The sequence below is a fragment of the Ogataea polymorpha genome (genome assembly GCF_001664045.1).
Source record: "Ogataea polymorpha strain NCYC 495 leu1.1 chromosome Unknown OGAPOscaffold_7, whole genome shotgun sequence".
Taxonomy (NCBI): domain Eukaryota; kingdom Fungi; phylum Ascomycota; class Pichiomycetes; order Pichiales; family Pichiaceae; genus Ogataea; species Ogataea polymorpha.
In genome coordinates this window covers 50,723-65,134 of record NW_017264704.1, presented here as the reverse complement: position 1 = coordinate 65,134, position 14,412 = coordinate 50,723, and the positions used below count along the sequence as shown (strand labels likewise).

The following is a 14,412-nucleotide window of genomic DNA, read 5'->3' as shown; positions in this document are numbered from 1 at the left end:
AATAAAGCCAAGCAAACTGAATTAGATAATTAAAACTTGGGGAACTAAATGCTCAAGCTCAATTATAAGGCCATAGAATTTGAATTGAATGTGCAGCTTGCGGAGCTGTCCAATATCCCACAACTGGATCACGTGTCGTGCTTCTACATCCAGGCAATCTCAAACAGCCGGCTCTCTGGCAAGCACCAATACCATCATAGACACGCCGTTCAATCCGCGGAGCGTGCGGTCGAAAACCACAAGTGTGTGTTCAACAACGAGCTAATCCGGGCCAAACTGAAGCTCTATGCCAATCCAAAGGAAGCCTTTACGCTCTCCGACAAATGGCTGTACATCACCTTTTTCATCCACGATACGCATACTAGCAAGAAAAATAAGCTTGGCACACTTGAGCTCAATCTGACCGAATATGCCAACGACCGCGAGCCTAAGAATCTACGCTATCTCCTCAAAGACTCCAAGACAAACGCGATTCTGCGCCTATCAGTGTACATGAAACACCTCGACAGTGCCCAAGATTATCATTATAATGTCCCAAGAAGAAGCACACAGCAGATATACACGGGTCTCAAAGACTCGATTGAGGATTCGAAGAAGGAGTTCCCGGACCCCGAAAAGCACAAGAACGACTCCGAGATGATTCTCAACGACATCATCAACAAGACGTTCAAATTCAGCTGGCAGTTCAACGGCGTAAACTACGACGAGTTCACGCCTATCGAGTGCGTTAGGGATATCACGCAGCACAACGGAAACGGTTGGAAACGGAACGAGTTCGGCGTCCCGTACATCGACACCGTACAACACGATTACACCACGTGCAAGAAAAGCCGCCATGGACCGCTGCAGGAGTCAGACTACCGGTCAGATCTGCGCAGCTGGCATCTTGAAAGCTAGACGGCGCGCTCTATGCCGTCATCGCTATCCTCCGAAAGGTCGAAGTCCTCGTATCCGCTCAAAATATCGTCATCCTCCACGCCCAGATCGAACTCGGAGTCTTCCGGCTCTGCAATATCCATCTCGCTGAGTTCCACCTCACTGGCACCCATGTCCATCGACCTTGCTCGTTTGTACCGTCCCCGGGTCACATATGGCCAGTGGATGCCGCCTGCGCGACCGTGTATATATTTTTTCACCAATGACGAAAGAAACAGCACGAATTCGTTAATGAGACGTAGCACACGCGATTTGTTCGCAATGACAAAAACCAAACCAACCAATACTATCATCACAACTATCCACGAGTGCGCTTTGAATATCGATTTCCGGTCGATTTTCTCAACAACCTCGTCGTTTTCGTAATCTTGTCCTTGCTTGAGGTCTCGGAGGAAGCCTGGCTCTTGATATGAGTCGAAAATCTCATAAACTGGACGCAGAGGTACCCCGTCCACTTCAGAGCCGCGAAAAAACACTCCAGGAGCCGAGTTGCGCGAGTACCCCACCTTGTCGCGTTTGCCGTCGTCCACGTAATTGTGGACATAGTTTTGCACCTCAATCAGACTTTCATCGCTAGCATAAAGCACGGCACGCCCCAGCGTCCACGTAAATGCCGACCCGTTGACGTTATCATTGACGGTGAAATGCGATCGCGTACGGTTTAAACCAAACCCGTTGTGGAGCAGGTTCATCAAATACGTGCTTTTGAAGCATAGCTCCTCTAGCTCTGATTTTCCAAGGTCCTTGTATTCCTTTAGCTGGTTCCAGTCCAAAGAACATATTTTCTCTGTTTCCTGCACCATTTTGTCGTATGCGTAAATCTTCCCATAATTTTCCTCCTTGTCGTTGTAGTTGAGCAGCTTGGCAACTGTGTCCCAGTATCCGGAGACTCCATAAAAATTCTCAGAATTCAAATTAAAGTCTGGGTTTGTGTTGCTCAGCAGACAGCTCGATACCTCTTGTCTGTCCCCACACTTGTTGGCTATTAATTGGTAGACGTTTCCATTGCATTGTTCATAATTCCCTGTTCCTTTGACCTCAATCTCCACGCCGTCGAGTTCCACCATTTGGTGTCTCTTAGCAGCAAGGCATGGGTCTTCCACGTATTCCTTCCCGTCCTCCAGCTTGTGTTCAAGACCACGCAGGTACTTCAGCCGCATTTGCGAAAGCCCATATCCAAGAAACGAGTCCGAGTAGACGTTATATCTCAAGTTCGTGACCTCTTGGCCCATCGTGGCCAGCTTTAAATTAATTAATTGATTGTAATGCTCTGTCGTCTCCTTCTCGTTAGGCTCAAACGAGATTTGTGTGGATGCACCGCCCATATCCAGTAGGCCTGCTGAGCTTCTGTTGGCAGCTAAGGCGCCAGTCAGGTAATTGAGGGCGATCCAACCGAAAAGTCCTTCTACGTCACCGTCAATAATATTAACATGGCTCGCGCAGTCTGGAAGGTAGAAATTGGTTTCTTGTTGCAGATACGAACACACGTTGTCTAGAATCGCCTGCTGCTCGTTGGGTTTTAAAAGCCTCATGCCAGCTGTAGCATGGAGAAATATGGGCGTTCGATAATGCTGCTCAATGGGAATTATGTCGTAAATCTTCTTGAGAAGATAATTAAGGTATCTCGGTCCTATATGGGCCGAGTTCTCATGAAACTCGCTAATACCTGGATGGATTTTCTTGTGCCATTGACTGCCTGTCTGGACCTGAGGAAGATCGGACGGATCTAGTTCGACCCTCTTTAGCAGTTTAACATGATCGTCAGGCACGCGCAGAATGTTATTGGCAAGTAGGTACTGCGAGGAAAGCCAGTAGTATACGTAGGCACGTGACCCTTTTGACCCGGCGTCTATAACTATCAGGTAGTTGTAAGGTATGCCGTTCTCGTCAGTAACGCTTCCTTTAGCCATGCAATTTGGAGAGAAAAATCTATTGGTGTCAAGTGTGCGATGTCCAGTTCGGGTGCAAGGGTGTGTACGGATAAGGTGCTGTCAATATCCGTCGCAACATGGTCGCACAAGTGGTGGACAATATGGTCAGCAGCAACAGCACGCAGCCCGTCTCCAACTTTAAGCCGCAGTTGGCACCAAAAACAACAATTCCGATCGTGCTCCGAATTGCAAGCAATCACAGGCCTTAATTTTGTCATCACCCCCAGGGCTCGTAACACCCTTATATATTTCCTCATCCCCGGACAAAAGTTGAGAAACACACCATGTTGAAAGTTGGATTACGCGCAAAACCTTCTACTGCCTTCAGACCCCTCGCAGTTCGCGGCTTCATCAAGACCATCCCACAGCCTCCTGGAAATATCGTGGGAACCGTGAATGACGCCTACGTTCCTCCACCGCCACACAAGTTGCACGGATCGCTCCACTGGACAAGCGAGAGAGTTGTTGCTATTGGCCTGGCTCCGTTCATCATGACTCCTTTTGTGACAGGAACTTCCTATCCGCTTGTCGACTCTATTATGGGAACTTTGCTTCTTTACCACTGCTATGTCGGATTCGAGAGCTGTATCATTGACTATATTCCGTTGAGGGTTTACGGCATCTGGCACAAGGCTGCCATCGGTTTGCTAGGGTTTGGAACTCTAGTTGCAGGATATGGCGTCTACATTATCGAGACAACCGAAAAGGAAGGATTAGTGGGTGTTATGAAGAAGCTTTGGAAGGCCTGAGCAGCCCGTGGATATTTATATATAATGCATTCGAAATCAACTTTCCAAACGTCGTTTGAGCTTGGGAGTGCTTGCGTCGTTGCCGTAGTTCAACTCCTTTTGAAGCAATTCTATTGTGATCGGTTTGGTAAAGGAAGGCGAAGGATCTCCCTGCACCCATATGTCTCTAGAACTAGCTCTTATGAACTTGACCGTCTGACCCAGTTCGTCAATTTCGAGCTCTAGAAGCGGACTGCGAGCCAGCACGGTCAGGGTTTTGATTATGTCATTGTAGTCCAAGTCCAAAAGCATGGACACTTGGTCGAACGTGAGCAGTCCCTGCTTGACGACCGACATCAGCGTCAGTTGGCGCAACTTGAGCAATTGGTTTTCGTCCAGCGGTCCAATCAGCTGCTTGTTCGCTTTGTAGTCCGCAATCGTCCCAAATGCAAAAAGCTCATTTACAGCAGTCGGGGATTCTCTCCAGATTTTACCATAATCGTTGAACAAAATCGAGTACATTAAATAAATAATTTACATTTAATTATTTTTCATCACTTGCATTATTCGTGCCGCTCGCGTAGCTACTCCAAGTCCATCTGGTCGAGCACATCATCTTCCGCGATTTCTTCTCCTTCCTCCTCCTCCTCATTTTCCACCATGTTGACGTCCTTGAAGACGCTCTCACTAGGCATTCTTCTCATTTCTTTCTGTGATTTGAATAGCGGTCCAATACGCGAGATCCACTTGTTGCGTTTCTCCAAAAGACTCATGAAAGACGAATTGCTAACCAGCTGCTGGTTAGCCAGTTCGTCCTTTTCTTTGGCAGCGTTGCCTCCGGCATTTGGGCCTCGTTTCTTGGCCTTTTTCGGTGCAACGTTGATTCTTCTTCTGTAGTGCTGCTCCACCTGTTTATCCAGGTCCTCTAAAATAGACATGTACTCCTGCCACGCAATCTGCTCCTCCACTATTGGGATGATCTTTTTCTTGCGTTTGATGTTGCGCGCCTGGACAGCTTTGAGTTCCTTCTGCAAATGGCGCAGCTCCGTGGAAATCTCGTCATCTTCTCTATTTTGGACCCAATCCTGCTCAAACCCAGGTTCGTTTAGCGTCTGCTCCACATTCATGTACACCCCAATGTATCTCAATTCCCGCTTCAAACGCTCCTCAAGAGTCTTGTAATCGGTCTTGATAATAGACGACTTCCACCCTTGCTGGTCTGCCAAAGCCGACGAAGACAGCGTGTCTGCGGCACCGCTGTCGCCGCCGTTCTCATCTGCAGCAGGACTGCCCGCAAGGCTGTCATCTCCGGTGTCTTTGTCAGGTGTATCTTTTATGAGAGCAGATAGAAGCCTCGAGGTCAGCGGACCACACGAAACCTCCTCTGTCTCCAATACATCGCTGCTCAGACTGTCCGAAGATGCCTTTGGCTCAACGAGACTCAACATGTTCATTTCCAGCTGTTTGCGTAAACTGAACCCCATGCCATCAGGGTTCTTTATCAGGCCATTGCGCAGGTCTTCCTCGTACCACACGTCAGCATAGTGCGGTCCCAGTCGCGGTATGTGATACGGGGTCTTCTGGTCGTCGTAGTCACGGGGCAGATTGCTGCTTAAATTGCATTTCGTTCGCAACAAACGGATATCCTCCTCTGTAAATGGTCTGAAAAACGGTTCTACATACGCCTGGAACGAAGTGAAGGCAATCTGGTTGTTGTTGGGCTTCGCAGTGGAAAAATCGGTCATCGGAATTTCGCCCGGCAGCAAGTCCTTGAGGTCGTCGTGCGGGAAGTCCGCAACAGCATACTTGTATTTGAGGAACTCCTCTCCATCGCCATACTTCTCGTGTGCTTTCTGCTCGTCGTATAATTCCAGCTGATTTCTAGCAGATTCCAAAAGCTCGTCGATCTTGAAGTCGGGCTTCTCTTTGCCAATATACACAGATGGGATCACCTCTCCGTCCTCCAGCTTGTCCTCCTCGTCTGGTTTCTTCTGGGTAATCTTGAGTATTGGCCTCTCCTTCTTCACCGTAACAGATCCAACCGGCAATGCATCCTCGTCGTCCTCGCTCGGAACAGGAGGCTGCTCGGAAGTAGCGTCGGCCCCCTCGTCACGTGAGTCCGGAGTAATCTCCCTGCGCTCTCCGTTAGCAGTGATGATAATTCTCTGCCGTTTTCTCTTCGGCATTTGTATGGCACTGTCCTCGTCGTCGTCGTCATTTTCCTGCTTGATCTCCACACCAGGAGAAACAAGACGCTCTGATGTTTCCTCCTTGACTGCAGCCGTGTTCTGGTTATCTTGTCGGTCGAGCTGCGAAATTTCTGAGTCGATCGACGCTATCAACCGTTTGTCGGTTTCCACTCCAGACTCAAGCTCTCCAATCAGTTTTTCGAGCAGCTTCTTCAATGCTGTGAGCTTGGCCTCCGACGGGGTCGAAAACATGCTGTCTCCTTGCAGCAAACCGAGACTCGAGTCGTAACTCAAATTGAGCTCGAGAAGAACTGCCTGCAGCGTTTCTGACGGCAATCCCGTCACCACAGTCCCTGCAGGCAAAGAATTCGACTTTCCTTTGCCCAAAATGTTCTTGCCCTTGCGACGATTCGCTTTGCGTGGAGGCATGCTCGGTGTATCAGACGACCTTGTTTTATTTTTTTCTCAAAGCTCACCGGTGGTCAGAACGCGGTGTACGGATGTGGATGAAAAAATATATCTCGTGTCTATGTACATTACTCAGTGAGCATCTGCTGCCAGTCGACCTGTTTGGACTCCGGCGCGATTGGACGCTCCCACTCCTTCGGAAACTCGTAAACACGTCTCTTGCGGTGCTGCTTCTTTTTGTACTTCGCCTTGGTGTGTCTTTTGTCGAGAGGAACATCGGCATACTTGTGAGCATCTCTTTTGGCCTCGGCAATCAAATCGTCCATCACTTCGGACAGGAACGAAGCATTTTGGGCAGGCTCCAAGTATTTGTCGCTGGACATCTTGAAGATGTCCCTCACGTGGTCGTATCTCACACCGGCCAGCAGCTTGAACTTGTGTCGTTCCTCTCGAGTCAAGGGAAGCTCCGACACCTTCACCGACACCGACACCTTGCGCTCAGCAGGATGGCTCTCGCCGAAGTACTTGGTGTACCGGTAGATGACCGGTTTCTCTCCCTTCTTCGGCGGCACGTACTCCTTTCTGTATTTGGTCAGGAGCGGCAACTCGTATGCGGCCACTCTGTTGAAGTCCAGGTGGTCTCTAAAGTTTTCGACCACTTCCTGGACGTCTGTTGGGTATTCATCGTATTCATCCTCTTCAATCTCATCAGCCATGAAGCTACCTTTGTTGTGATACATCTTCGACTGGTAGTTGAGCTGGTTTCTGAACATATCTCCTTCCTCAGCAGTGTATGCGCGTGCAGCCATCTCTGCCGTGTAGATATCTGGGGAGGCGGCAACCAGAGCGGCAAGTTCATCTTTGTTACGCCGGTAGTGCTTTCCGAGATTGATTTTTCTCTGCTGGTACAACTCTAGGACTTTTTGGTCTGGCAGGCCTTGCCAAAGTTCCGGTCTGTCAAGCAACGAGCTGTCTTCGGGGCTCAGCTGGGCTTCCCTCTGCAACTTTTTGATTCTATTATCAATAGCTTCCAGAGCTGATGAGGAGTTCAGCGTCGGCCGCACGCACGAAAAGTGTCTGGCGGAAGGCCTCAGTAGTCGTCCAAACATGCTTTGTTAAAAATTTTGTCGAAACATTTTACTGGGTCGATCGACCCGAATCGATGCTGGTCACAGCAGAGCCTCACCACACGCAAATCTACTCCTTGGATAGTTGATGATTTCAGACAGCAGGGAGATGCTGAGATTGAGACGGCCCAAATGGTTCAGCTTAGCCAGTGGTTCCACAATTAATTTTTTAAACCCTCACTCACGTCCTCTACTCTTTTTCTGCGACCATAAAATTTAAACCTCCTTTTTATATATTTGGTATCCCCTTTTTTTCTGAAGAATTGATATATTGTTGCTGGCTGAGATAACTTCGCTCCAACAACGCCCATTTTGCTTGAAAACTTGCTCCGAAGTCAAAGCTGTACATTTTTGCCATGTCTTTCCTGAAATCGTTGAAAATCAACGACCCAGAAAAACTCAAGGATCCAGATTTCGTTTCTTCACTGAATCAAAAGGAAGTAATTTCCAAGCTGTTACTTGCGGTATTTTCGCTTCAAGGCCAGGTTGAAGAGTTGAACGAGAAACTCGAAAAATATGAGAACTTGGATAGACTCTTGAACGGGGAGGATCTGTCAGAACTACCAGTTCCAGACCCTAAAAAGGAAAGTCTTGTTGTCGAAAAAGTGTCCAGAACCCCTTCCGACGACAGCATACCCATAGGATTCACGCCCCTCTACTCGACACCGGCCCTATCTGAGTCGGAGATCATGGAAAAACCAGCAAAAAGAAATGTTGTGATGAAGCCATGGCCAGAAGTATCGCTCAACCAGTTGGCACAAAGGTTCAAGATTCCTCGAGAACAGCTTATACAAGCTAACAAGACGCTAAACAAGGATAGAAAGGGACATCTGCGCCCACTGAAGCCCAACGTCGAGACTGAAACGCTGTCGCCTCGTGACTCAAAAGAGTCCACTCCTCAACCTACTAAGCTGACTAAACCAGCAAAGAGGAAATTTGACCAAGTCATTGATTCGCCGAGCTCTAATGAGGCGAACTCTTCCAATTGTTCGGACCCTACAAGCGAAACAACTTCGACGACAACGAAAAAGCCCTTGAAATACACAATCACCAGCCTTGGATTCTACAAATGTGACGCGTGCTTGGACGATGAGACCTACTCAAGTTACCCAGCCTTGTGCGAACATAAAAAGAGCAGTCACCCTGACGAGTTTGCAAGCATCAAGCTGGAAAAGTCAAGCTGAAGAAATTGATTCTACTCTTACACACAAAACTAATATAACAAAGCGACAAAAAACAGGCAGAGAACCGCGATTTATCAGAATTTGGTCACAAGTTCGTCAGTCTATTCGCTCATAAGGAGTTGCTGTTGCTGCTGCTGCTTTTCCTTCTTCTTCTTCTTCTTCTCCTTCTTCTTCTCGTGGTCGCTCTTCTTCAGGCTAGAAGGGGTAGGAGCAGTCTCCGGTTTCTTAGGAGCAGTATATGCAGCGCCGGTTTCCTTTGCCAGAAGATATTTCTTGTTTTCCTCCTCATACATGGCTTTCTGCTCTTCATACAGCTCCTTCCATTTGGCTTTCTCGCTTTCACTGAGCTCCTTCCACCTCCTGGATGTCTCCTGAGCGATCTCAGGTTGTGAGAGGCTGCTTTCGCCCGAGAGCATTCTCTCCTTGACGATAATATCTCTCATGGCGTTTGAGTACAAAAAGAACGAAGTCAAAGGTTTCTTTGGAGCATTGGGGTCCTTAGGGGCTCTTTTCTTCTTCTTGTCCTCCTTTTTGTCGTGGTGTCCCATGTTCGCAAGCATAGGGACCGAGTCATGCCCCACGATGGGAACCATCAGGTCTTCGAACAACGACCGGTCAGTGTTGTTGTTTTCCAACGCGTTGAAGAACAGGAACGTGGCTTTCGACGCATCACTGGCTGCCTTTGACAGCTCCACGAGAGCAGACACAAGCTATTTTGTTAGAGACGCGTTATTTCATGCGTGCACCTACCGCATCTTTAGCACTTTTGACCTCGTCAGTCATTTTTCGGTTATCGTGGTGAAAATAAAAAGAGCGGCGGAAAATCTGCTGCACCAGGCTGCCCCCTCTGGCCGGCCGCAAATTCGCGCACACCAGGGACCGAACACGCTAAAAAAAAATATTGTAGGTTACAAATAAATAAATAAATAAAAAATAAATAGACATTTTACGCCACCAGATGAACGGCGATGACCTTAAGCAAAAGTAAAATTTGGCAGGCTGCTGAGCTCAAGCCAGTCGAGTTTCCGTTGAAAAGAGCGCTGTTTTCCAATTGGTTTGTCACCTGGACATCGCCGGAGAATCCAGCCTACAATTACCAAGCGTATACCGAATCTCGATATTATCTCTTTGGAGGCAGATTGCGCGGTCTGAGACTTGTTAAGTTAAAGCAATACGTCTCATTGATTACCACCATAGTACTTCACGTTGTATCCTTGCCGTTGTATATTATCTTTGAGGCGAGATACGCATGGACCCATATTTCACCCGCTATCATTTTTATCTTCTGCTACCTTTGGTGCCTATCAGCTTCGTGTCTTATTCGGGCAACTTTTCAAGACCCTGGATTACTTCCGCGGAATGTTCATCTGGTAGATAACGTTGTCCGCAATGGGTTGCCCATCGAGTACATTAACAGTCAACTGGTGGATGGACCAAAATCAAAGGTGGAGCTAAAATACTGCACAACATGCTACATTTGGAGACCTGTACGTTCGTCGCATTGTTCCATGTGTAATGCTTGCATCCTGAATATGGACCACCACTGTCCTTTCCTGGCCAATTGCATAGGACAGAGAAATTACTGGCATTTTCTATGCTATTTAACATTTACTATCCTGCTCTGTGCATTTGTATGCGCACAGACGGCTTATAGAATCTCAAGGCAGGATATAGCTGACACCCCAATGAGCCTCTTTTTACTCATATACGCAGCGCTGTGTATCATGTTTCCCGCATCACTGTTATTTACCCATTTGTGCTTTGGTTTGACAGGCATCACCACCAGAGAGTATTTGGCAACAGACAGAGTAGAGGGTCATTTCTTCTTGAAAGATGTGTGTCTAAATCCATTCAATTCGGGGAATCTAATTGCAAACTGGCTGCGGCAGTGGCTGCGTCCCCGCGGTTTAAGCACGCTTCCGTTGCGTCAGCAGTTTACCGAGACCGATACCAGATTCCAGGAGTACGTTATCGGCTCGCTGACGTAAGCATAGAAATTGGGAGTAAAAACTGACACTACCGATACGGCTTTTCTTTTTTTCGACCGTTCCGGTTTTCACCGCCACCAAAAATTTTTATTTCAAAAGAGGTATTTAACTCACTCGCCAGTCTCTTGATATCGTCATGAAGGTCTTCAATTCTACGCAATTTTACAACTACTCGTGGGATTATGTAAGCGCTGCCAACTGGTGCAAGTACCCAAACGAGCTGAGTACTCATGTTGTGGGCGTTGATGTGCTTCGTCGGGAATTTGATCCGGACAAGGGCACTTTGACCACAGAACGCCTTATCACATGCAAACAACCTATTCCACGCTGGCTGATGTTTCTTGTTGGCGGACAAGACAAGTCGTATGTGAGGGAGGTGTCCGTGATTGACCGAAACCAGCGGACCCTGACCATGCGGTCTTGCAACCTAACCATGTGCAAACTTTTGAGAGTCTACGAGACAGTGGTTTACAGGCCAGACCCCGTGTCCCCGGTTTCGCGTACGCGGTTTGATCAGGTGGCCGAAATCACTGCCTTTGCCTCTTTGCGCCAGCTTTGTGACAAGTTGGAGGATTGGTCGGTTGAGCGGTTTGGCCAGAACGCGCGCAAAGGAAAGCTTGGATTCGATTCAGTCTTGAAAAACCTGGAGAAACAGTGGCATGGAATTGCCGATAAAACGCAGGTTTTACTTGATGAGGTGAACGAAAAAACAAACGATGTCATGTCCGGAGTCAACGAGAAAACCGGGGCTTTGGCGAAAGTATTCGGATCCAGAAATTAGAATTGATAGAGCGCATGCATAGCATATAAACGATTCGACTTACTATAACGTAGTGATCTTAGCCTTTCTTAGTTGTCTCATGTCGGGCGGTTTCTCTATGCCGAGCTCGTGTCTAAGCTGGTCCACATCGCGATCCAGGATGTTTTCCCAATAGACGTTGATGAGCGGTTTACAGGTGAAACTGTTTTTCAGGGCCCAGGGGTAGTATATGTTAAATAGGCGGCTCCGCTGGGATTTTTTGATAGGAATTGGGGCAAAAAGAGCACCCAATCCTGCAAACGGGATCTTGAGGTTGAGGAATTCAAATAATTTCAATGCAATCTCTCCTTCTCTGACAATAGGCAGTCCCGTAATTGCATGGTAGAAATCGTGGCATTGGCGGTACCTTTGGAAAATGAATGCTAGTTCCTCGTCATCAATAAACCGGACAGGCTCTCTGGTGTCTGGGGACACCCCTTCCTTCTCAAGCCAGTCAACATAGGCTCTTGCCAGTGTGTTATCCGGATACTGCTTGAGCTTGGCAAGATTCAACGACTCAGAGGTTATGTAAGGGCGTTCTTTGAGAATTTGACGGCCAACGGGATCGTTCAGCATTTGCACTTTGAGCTGCTTGAGAAAGTATGGGAATGCAGTAGACTCTCCCAGAGCAACAATAAACTCGTTTCTCTCGGGATGCAAATAGGCACCAATTGCAGAGCCAACAAACAGTAGAGCTTTTTCAAAGCCGTACAGCGGCACATGCTGTGGATAATTGGGCTCAGGCCGGACAAACAGTGGGGCCTTCTTCCTGGCCAATAATTCGTCATGGTTTGGACCTCGGTGGATTTCGCCACGCTCCAGCTGATCGGCTAAAGACGTGCTCTTGTAAAGCTGAGATGCCGCCGTGAATGCCAGTGTGAAGAACTGGCGCGAAGGTGCCACCTGGGGTTTAACTAGTGGCATGATAAATCTCGAAAATAATTTAAACAAAATGCAATTGGTATATTTTACAAAAATATGATGCCTTGAGTTTCACGGTTTTGTCTCCCTGCTCCTCATTGCTTCGTGTCCAGGACTCTTGGCCTGATAACGTGGCACTTGAGAAAATACTTTTCCAGCCTCTGAGTCGTGAAAGTGCCGATGTCTGTTCCATCGATGAGACTTTCGAGTCCCACCACTCTCTGGATCTCCTTGCCGTCACGGTATATCACAATGCATGGCAGAACCTTGATTTGCAACTTCACAGCGAGAAACGGTGCTTCTGTGGCTTTAATCTTGTAGAACTGTGTATCGTAGTATCTGGAAGCTATTTCTCTAAGAGCGCCGTCCACTATCTGGCATGTCTGGAATTCAGGATTATGAAATAGTATCACCACGGTCTGGGTGGAGACCGTTTTGCGCATTAGCTCTCCCTCGTCATGTACCTCCTGGTACGCGTCCTTGCCGCGCTTTGCGTGCTCTATCTCCCTTGCCAGTTCCTCCATCCGCTGCTCGCGATAACGGCCTAAATAATCGTCCATTTCTTCTTCCAACTCCATAAGTGACTCTGAGTCCGACATGGTGGTAAAAGATTGTTTGATTTTTTACTGACGCAGCCTGCCGATTTATTTATCTACAATAATTATTTTTTGAGTCTTTCCACAATGTCTTCTCGGCTTAAATATAGACGACGGCGAACTGGTAAGGACGACACTAAACCGTTATGCGATCAGCCGCAGCGCGACTCTCCCGAATATTTGAAGAAACTCATAGCACAATTGTATGGAGTGCAGCAGGAGTCGCTTCCTGCCTTCACGTCGTCTTCAACAGTAGACAACGAGCTTCACGCGTTGGTCGGGCTCTTTTTACGCCAGTTTGTGCACGGATGGTACAAGAATGTTGCGTTTGATGAGAACGGGGAGTTCATAACCGAAATAGTTGCACTGATTGCCCATTTGACCAGAGATATCCAGCAGAGGTGTTTGAGAATTGACTGGAGCCAATTGTTGCTAGACGACTTATTTGTGGTACTTGACAAACACATGGAAGCACTGAGAGAAGCCGAGACACGAGTAGGAACAAAATTCAGCATCCAGGACGAAAACGAGTTGATTGCCAACTATCTTTGTCTGAACGGTCATTTTGCTATCCAATTGGACAACCCTGAGCGCGAGCGGCAATATATGCAAGTCCTGGTCAAAAAGCTGATGCAATTGATGCTACCAAACGAGGAGGCAGAGTCCAACTTGAGCCGAATGTTTGCAGAAACCATTTTTGGAGACCTCATTCTGCGAAACGTCGTGGAGAACCTTACAGACAACTTCATGCTCTGGAACATGATCAAGGCCGTCTGCGAAGCTTCGAGCAAGCGTCCCAAGACGAAGAGGCCCTTGTTCGAGCAATTATCGGCCGGTAGCCGTCAAATGGGCCACATAGTAGCATATTGCACCTCTGTCTTCTCCTCCAAGCCCGCTCCTCAAACCTTGGTAACGCAATACGCAGTGTTCCCATTCATAAACAGATTGGTACATTTCAGCAACAGATATCCACTAGCACATGTGGTTGTCACGACGACAGCAACATTGCTCCAAAAATCCAAAAAATTCAATCACCTATGCAGTAACGTTCTTAATAACTTGATTTACAACAGACTCCTCACGAGCGAGACAATATCCAGTGCTGTACGCGCTTTGCGACATATTATGTTCCCAACGGATGAGAACTTCAACACAACGCCTAGGTACGTGCCCCAAACCACACAAGAACTCGAAGAAATCAAGCTGAATGCCAAAATTGCCATGGACAATGGGCCCTCCCATCCTTACCTCGATGCAGAGTCCTTTATAGGCTCCTTTGAGCACAAGACCATCAACAAGTCTTTGATGTGGAACATACTCGATTTGCTGCTCACAAATATTTATCCAGAACTGAGGAACATGTGATGCGTATCAATGGCGACGTCTGAAAAGTTTTCTTATCAACCTGCGGAGCCGGCTCCACACAATTTCAAGACGTTTACGAGGAGGCTCTTCAATGTCCTCAGAAACCTCCAAACTGGGCGGATAACTGCTAATTAACGTATTGATGAGCCCTGTGACCCGCAATTCGTCCTTCAGCAGCTGTCTGCTGACCCTGAGCGTCTCATCCGAGGTCTCTGGTGCTTTCTTGAGAACTACCATATT

General features: G+C 47.8%; 13 protein-coding genes across 13 annotated transcripts; 6 read left to right on the top strand and 7 right to left on the bottom strand.

Moving 5' to 3' along the window:
* Window positions 1–10: 10 nt before the first annotated feature.
* Window positions 11–2,813, top strand: OGAPODRAFT_95666 (uncharacterized protein). The gene has a single exon (XM_018357787.1). The coding sequence runs from the start codon at window positions 49–51 to the stop codon at window positions 895–897; it is 849 nt and encodes a 282-aa protein (XP_018208477.1). The 5' UTR covers window positions 11–48; the 3' UTR covers window positions 898–2,813.
* OGAPODRAFT_95665 (uncharacterized protein) lies at window positions 922–2,846 on the bottom strand (the record flags this gene model as incomplete). The annotated part of the gene is made up of 2 exons (XM_018357786.1): window positions 922–954; window positions 978–2,846. 2 exons carry the CDS (start codon window positions 2,844–2,846, stop codon window positions 922–924), a joined length of 1,902 nt encoding a protein of 633 aa, XP_018208476.1.
* Window positions 2,847–3,151: 305 nt separating this feature from the next.
* Window positions 3,152–4,055, top strand: OGAPODRAFT_102895 (uncharacterized protein; the record flags this gene model as incomplete). The annotated part of the gene is made up of 1 exon (XM_018353142.1): window positions 3,152–4,055. One exon carries the CDS (start codon window positions 3,152–3,154, stop codon window positions 3,614–3,616), a length of 465 nt encoding a protein of 154 aa, XP_018208475.1. The 3' UTR covers window positions 3,617–4,055.
* On the bottom strand, window positions 3,155–4,117 carry OGAPODRAFT_95663 (uncharacterized protein; the record flags this gene model as incomplete). Its single annotated transcript, XM_018357785.1, has 1 exon — window positions 3,155–4,117. The coding sequence occupies one exon, from the start codon at window positions 4,115–4,117 to the stop codon at window positions 3,653–3,655; it is 465 nt and encodes a 154-aa protein (XP_018208474.1). The 3' UTR covers window positions 3,155–3,652.
* Window positions 4,118–4,163: 46 nt separating this feature from the next.
* On the bottom strand, window positions 4,164–7,284 carry OGAPODRAFT_17327 (uncharacterized protein). Its single transcript, XM_018355041.1, has one exon. It carries the CDS (start codon window positions 6,211–6,213, stop codon window positions 4,180–4,182), a length of 2,034 nt encoding a protein of 677 aa, XP_018208473.1. The 5' UTR covers window positions 6,214–7,284; the 3' UTR covers window positions 4,164–4,179.
* Window positions 6,321–7,301, bottom strand: OGAPODRAFT_83588 (uncharacterized protein; the record flags this gene model as incomplete). The annotated part of the gene is made up of 2 exons (XM_018356718.1): window positions 6,321–6,889; window positions 6,917–7,301. The coding sequence occupies 2 exons, from the start codon at window positions 7,299–7,301 to the stop codon at window positions 6,321–6,323; spliced, it is 954 nt and encodes a 317-aa protein (XP_018208472.1).
* A 294-nt stretch (window positions 7,302–7,595) lies between these two features.
* OGAPODRAFT_17326 (uncharacterized protein) lies at window positions 7,596–9,453 on the top strand. Its single transcript, XM_018355040.1, has one exon. The coding sequence runs from the start codon at window positions 7,676–7,678 to the stop codon at window positions 8,501–8,503; it is 828 nt and encodes a 275-aa protein (XP_018208470.1). The 5' UTR covers window positions 7,596–7,675; the 3' UTR covers window positions 8,504–9,453.
* Window positions 8,605–9,453, bottom strand: OGAPODRAFT_77947 (uncharacterized protein; the record flags this gene model as incomplete). The annotated part of the gene is made up of 2 exons (XM_018356398.1): window positions 9,254–9,453; window positions 8,605–9,213 (listed from the first exon to the last, which is right to left on the bottom strand). Exons 1-2 carry the CDS (start codon window positions 9,284–9,286, stop codon window positions 8,605–8,607), a joined length of 642 nt encoding a protein of 213 aa, XP_018208471.1. The 5' UTR covers window positions 9,287–9,453.
* An 18-nt stretch (window positions 9,454–9,471) lies between these two features.
* OGAPODRAFT_102888 (uncharacterized protein) lies at window positions 9,472–12,205 on the top strand (the record flags this gene model as incomplete). Its single annotated transcript, XM_018353141.1, has 1 exon — window positions 9,472–12,205. The coding sequence occupies one exon, from the start codon at window positions 9,472–9,474 to the stop codon at window positions 10,489–10,491; it is 1,020 nt and encodes a 339-aa protein (XP_018208468.1). The 3' UTR covers window positions 10,492–12,205.
* On the bottom strand, window positions 9,544–12,214 carry OGAPODRAFT_102882 (uncharacterized protein; the record flags this gene model as incomplete). Its single annotated transcript, XM_018353140.1, has 1 exon — window positions 9,544–12,214. One exon carries the CDS (start codon window positions 12,212–12,214, stop codon window positions 11,315–11,317), a length of 900 nt encoding a protein of 299 aa, XP_018208467.1. The 3' UTR covers window positions 9,544–11,314.
* Window positions 10,628–11,149, top strand: OGAPODRAFT_38228 (uncharacterized protein; the record flags this gene model as incomplete). The annotated part of the gene is made up of 1 exon (XM_018355356.1): window positions 10,628–11,149. A coding segment is annotated over one exon (522 nt), but the record flags the coding sequence as incomplete, so codon positions are not given.
* A 36-nt stretch (window positions 12,215–12,250) lies between the features above and the next one.
* Window positions 12,251–12,754, bottom strand: OGAPODRAFT_17325 (uncharacterized protein). The gene has a single exon (XM_018355039.1). The coding sequence runs from the start codon at window positions 12,733–12,735 to the stop codon at window positions 12,307–12,309; it is 429 nt and encodes a 142-aa protein (XP_018208466.1). The 5' UTR covers window positions 12,736–12,754; the 3' UTR covers window positions 12,251–12,306.
* A 140-nt stretch (window positions 12,755–12,894) lies between these two features.
* Window positions 12,895–14,172, top strand: OGAPODRAFT_95654 (uncharacterized protein; the record flags this gene model as incomplete). Its single annotated transcript, XM_018357784.1, has 1 exon — window positions 12,895–14,172. One exon carries the CDS (start codon window positions 12,895–12,897, stop codon window positions 14,170–14,172), a length of 1,278 nt encoding a protein of 425 aa, XP_018208465.1.
* Between the last annotated feature and the right edge of the window lie 240 nt (window positions 14,173–14,412).